Below are 5,178 nucleotides of genomic sequence, written 5' to 3'. Positions count from 1 at the left end.
GAACTCTTAACCTGTTGACTGCGGGACACACTATTTAACCACCAAAATTGTCTTGTTAATTTAAGACCATTAACGAACAAATAGTTCATAATCATAATAAAATCCGTAGAGATGGTCCATTTGGACCGTTTTGACTACACACAAATCTATCAAATTAGTTTTTAATCGTACTGTTCGACTTGCTTAGACTAACAATATTATACGTAACAACGTTATGAAAACAGTGTGCCAAGTTCACAAGTTGACGGGTCCAAGTATACAATGCCAAAAATAGATTGTGCTAGAACAAATAATAGATACTCTTCACATTTTACTCTTGTTACATTGCTTTCATGAATATAAAAACCAATATATGACCTTATGTAACATTGAATAGTATTAAAATAATGTAACACGAGTGATATTAAATACTCTAGCTAGTCACGTCTCTCATAATTACCTTAGTGATTTCATAAGTTTCTAAATTAATTCTCAATAATATTATCCACCGAAAACAGTGTGTATAAATATAAAGATAGGACAAGCGTGACACCCGCTCTGATTCTATCACTTTATTATTTTCATCTCTCTCTAAATATGGACCCTTAAACCTATACATATAGAGAGAGAGTATACAGTTTTCTAGAGAGAGAAACACACACATACACAAATGGATGAAACTTAACTTCCCATCTTCTTGTTGTAAAGTTGTAATCACAATGGCAATATTATCACCATATTCATCTTGTTTCATAGACACACTATTTTGCAATGAAGAACAAGATTCATATTATTATGAAGATGAATTTACACAAACCACCCTTCAAGATTCATGTGATGAACACTTTCCCCCCCTTGACCAAGTGGATTTGAGTTGGGAACATGAAGAGCTTGTGTCTCTTTTAGCTAAAGAAAAAGAACAACAAGACCCTTGTGGTTTTGATTTTGGCAAGAATAGTTCTTATGGTTTGGTTGCTAGGAAAGAGGCTGTGGATTTGATCTTGAAGGTTAAAGGGTGTTATGGGTTTACACCTTTGACTGCCATTTTGGCTGTTAATTATGTTGATAGGTTTTTGTCTAGCCTTCATTTTGAGGAAGATAAGCCTTGGATGATTCAGCTTGTGGCTGTTAGTTGTCTCTCTTTGGCTGCTAAAGTTGAAGAAACTCAAGTGCCACTCTTGCTAGATCTTCAAGTATGATACATTGATTCCTTAACACTCACTTGTACCTTTAGCATATAAACTTGTATCATGGTATATAAACATACAATTATCTAACATTATTGTTATAAACTATATGACTTTTTGCACAAAATATTCTTGTTATAAACCTCTTGGTTTTCGTACCACTAACATTGACCGCGTTGGCCATAAAATATTTGTTGGTTCTATATAATATTTTACATGAGGATGCTTAACTGTTGAGTAGTACGTCCCAAAACGCGATGGTTGTATTTAAGACGCTACTCCTTATGAACCATTATGCCCCAAAAAATGGTCATAAGGAACGTAGCCTTAGATATAATCAACGTGTTTTGGGACGCAATGTCATTATATAGTGTGAGAATTTCATATTAAGTGTGATAAGGTAAAATTAGTACTACTAAAATGGGTAAACACCTTATAGGTCCCCACTCGAAAAAAGTGTATGTAAACTTTTCATGGGTAAGACGGACAATATTGTTGGGACTAGTTGGGACTAGATTACGGGGTTTTAAAATCTTTGGCTAATTGATGTGGGATTTTGTTTTCTTGAATCTTTAATATAGATTGAGGACACAAAGTTCTTGTTTGAGGCTAAAAACATACAAAAAATGGAGCTTTTGGTGATGTCAACATTGAAGTGGAGGATGAACCCAGTCACACCTATCTCATTTCTTGATCACATTGTAAGAAGGCTTGGATTAACTGATCATGTTCATTGGGATTTCTTCAAGAAATGTGAAGCTCTAATCCTTTGTTTAGTCGCAGGTAATCCAACGGTCGATTTAGAAAATTATAAAATTGGATAATTTGATATCGTTACCCATAAACATCGGGGATGTTAATAGGTTACAAAGTACAACCATATAGAGATTTTGGGAAAACAAGATAAACATGAATATATAAAAGATATACATCAAATAAATAAATAACAATAATAATTTGCGGCGTCTGGATTTTACTGAGTATGGTTGTTGTTATAGCAGCAATAATAATAATAATAATAATAATAATAATAATAATAATAATAATGTGTATTTATCTTATAATAAAAAAACATTATACTAGGTTGTTTTTTTTTTGAACAAAAAAGCTTGCATATATTCAATCCACCAAACCAATCTCTAAGCAAGATACTAGGTTGTTTGTTGTTTTAATTCTAACATTGTTTCCATTTTGGTGTTGTTTTGTTTCAAGATTCAAGATTCATGTGTTATAAACCATCCGTATTGGCCACAGCAACAATGCTTCATGTTATAGATGAAATCAATCCTCCCAATTCCATTTACAAAAGTCAACTTCTGGATCTTCTCAAACCCACTAAGGTTTGTCTTCTTTGTCCTTATGTTTTACGTACAACTCTCATTGCATAAATTACAACATGTGATCAACAAATGGTAGCAAAAGTACTTTGTTTGAAAAAGTCACAGTAAACACCCTGCTCCATTTGTGCTGGTTTATTATGCTTTAAACATGTACTTTATTCATGCATTGATGTACTCCAACAGTCCAACAGAAGGGTAGTTTTGTTTTTTTGTGTTGGTTACTTGTTTAGACCATAATGCACTTGATGTACATCTAATCTAGTAACTACTTTTGCCTTTGCAATATATTTGGTCAAGATCTTGTTGTGGATTTGACACAACTTAAATATTAATAGAAAAAAATGCATGCATTTAGGCTGAGGGGTGTGGGGCTTCAGCGGGGGCGCGAGAGCCCCTCCGCTCGCGCCCCCAGGCGCGAGCACCACACCACCAGGGCGCGAGAGGGGCGCGAGAGGGGCGCGAGCACGAAAAACAAAGCAGGCGCAAGGTGGGTCGCGGCTGCGGAGGGCATAAAAGTGACCTTGGGAAGGGACAAAGAGCCGTTGGCTCTTATTTAATTAAAAAAAAAAACGTTTTTTCTTTTTATAATACCCCATTTCATCCCATTTTTATACCACAACTTCAAACCTTCACCCAAAATCAATTCCGCCACAACCGTCCACAATCAGTGATCAACAAAAACTTCATAACATAGCAAATATCAAGAGCCGTGAGATACACGGGGATCTTCGACATGAGTTGGTTGAACATTTGTGGGCGAGGCGACCCGATGATCTTGTATTAGATTAGTGTTATTATTAAGTATTATTGTTTGTTTAATTTTTAGTATGTTTTTTTTTGTAATTTGAATTTTAAAAAAATGTGTGTTTTTTTTAATAATTTATGAGTTTTTTTAATAATACGTTTTTTGAATATATTTATAAAAAAATAAAAAAAAAATCCGCTGGAGCCCCTCCACACCAGGGCCAGGGGCTCCAGCGGGGGCTCCAACACCCACCTTATCCAGTTTCTCTCTCTGCCACACGTCACAATATTATTGGCTGGAGCCCCCACTCGCGCCCCCGTTGGAGCCCCCCACACCCCTCAGCCTTAGGAGTTCTACCAACTAACAACCTATTACCTATCCCTACTATAAAGCTAGTTAGGCGATAGTCGAGCAATGGAGTGAGGATTAATGATTAATCAAGATTAACAAAGATTAATCAGAATGAAATTTATATGTTATATTTTTTTTTAAGTATAAATGATATATATATACACCATACACCATATTTTATATATAAAATTTTCAATTTTGACCGATTTTGGTCAAATAGGAATTAATTGGCAACTAGCTAATGGGGTGCTGACTAACGATTGATCAGGGATTTATCAACGCTTTTTTCGCAATTTTTACAACCATGCCTGAAACAAAATTTAGGTTGAGATTAAAAAACGTGCTAGTAAAAAGGACGGGATAGAGAGACTACTAGCACCGAGACCTTGGATTTCAAACACTATAACTTATATAACAAGTTGTGCTAACATGCACAATTATTTGTACACAGGACATAAATGAGTGCTACGAGCTCATTACGGAGCTAGCTTACAATAATCACAACAAACGAAAACATGATGCAAACCAGACAACAACGTATCCGGTTAGTCCAGCTGGCGTGATAGATTTCACGTGTGACGAAAGTTCAAATGATTCATGGGACTTCAATGTTCATCATTTCCACGAGCCTTCATTCAAGAAAACACGAATGGATCAACAATTAGGGTTTGGGTTCGGTTCACTTATAAGAAGCGTTAATCAAGGGTAGTTGTAAGTTGTATCGTGCATGCATGCTATTAATCGTACGGTCCACTACTATATATAGACGATCCCTAAAATTATAGGTTAAAATGACCGCTTGTAGTAGTTGATATGTTGTTATGGTTGGTCGATTTCTCTATGATTTTAGGTTGTTTTAATGTGAGATAAATTAAATTGAGTAATGTCAAGTCTTTATCAAGCAATGGACATATATTTATTGTTGATATTGAGAATTAAATTCATGGGATATATGGAGGGAGTGTAACATATAAAAGGTGTAGTAGCTTCATTGATATATTTATGTTGTCTAGTTCTCATAATTGTTGTGTGACATATGGTCCACTACTTTTTATTGGTACATAGCTGTCATGCAGAGCACACCATGCACACATTAGATGATGCCAAGAAAAGCAGGTATTTTAATTTTGATTTTTTTGTGGGTTAATTTTATAATTATTACCACAAAATCTGAAAATCATGAGAATAATTATCTAGATATGTTATATTATTTTGCTGGTACATAAGTCTCGTATAACCTTTACGTTTAATAATAGTATTAAATCAAATGTTACGTGACCGTTAGTCATGCATTAAAGTTTTTTTTGGCTTGCGTATAAATTTAATTTATCGTTTTGAACATAGGTTCAAAATACATGTATTATTCATATATTCAGCTGGTATCGTATATGTTATGAAATTTTGTAAAAATATACTACCGCTGCGTGGTAGTGACAAGTGACTTTTTTAAGAGCTATATATGCAAAAAATGCCATCAAAGAAGACTATTTGTAATTAACCATAATTTTAATTGAATAATTGAAAATTAACCATTAAAATCCAAGCTAGCAATCCATAATGTATCATATGTGTCCAT

At 34.4% G+C, this 5,178-nt stretch overlaps 1 protein-coding gene across 1 annotated transcript; it reads left to right on the top strand.

Moving 5' to 3' along the window:
* The first annotated feature begins 524 nt into the window (after positions 1-524).
* LOC143593893 (cyclin-D3-2-like) lies at positions 525-4,707 on the top strand. Its single transcript, XM_077073365.1, has 4 exons — positions 525-1,172; positions 1,748-1,949; positions 2,379-2,506; positions 4,054-4,707. The coding sequence occupies exons 1-4, from the start codon at positions 654-656 to the stop codon at positions 4,309-4,311; spliced, it is 1,107 nt and encodes a 368-aa protein (XP_076929480.1). The 5' UTR covers positions 525-653; the 3' UTR covers positions 4,312-4,707.
* Positions 4,708-5,178: the final 471 nt, after the last annotated feature.

This window comes from Bidens hawaiensis, unplaced genomic scaffold (genome assembly GCF_021521415.1).
Source record: "Bidens hawaiensis isolate Kalapana, Puna unplaced genomic scaffold, B.hawaiensis_p1.1 tig00042882_1, whole genome shotgun sequence".
In the NCBI taxonomy this organism is placed as follows: Eukaryota; Viridiplantae; Streptophyta; class Magnoliopsida; order Asterales; family Asteraceae; genus Bidens; species Bidens hawaiensis.
This window is presented reverse-complemented; position numbering and strand designations above follow the sequence as displayed.

Coding starts and splice junctions, on each gene's coding strand:
- LOC143593893 (XM_077073365.1), top strand. CDS start 654: ATGAAACTTAACTTCCCATCTTCTTGTTGTAAAGTTGTAATCACAATG. Junction 1,950..2,378: donor AATCCTTTGTTTAGTCGCAG/GTAATCCAACGG, acceptor TTTTGTTTCAAG/ATTCAAGATTCATGTGTTAT. Junction 2,507..4,053: donor ATCTTCTCAAACCCACTAAG/GTTTGTCTTCTT, acceptor ATTTGTACACAG/GACATAAATGAGTGCTACGA.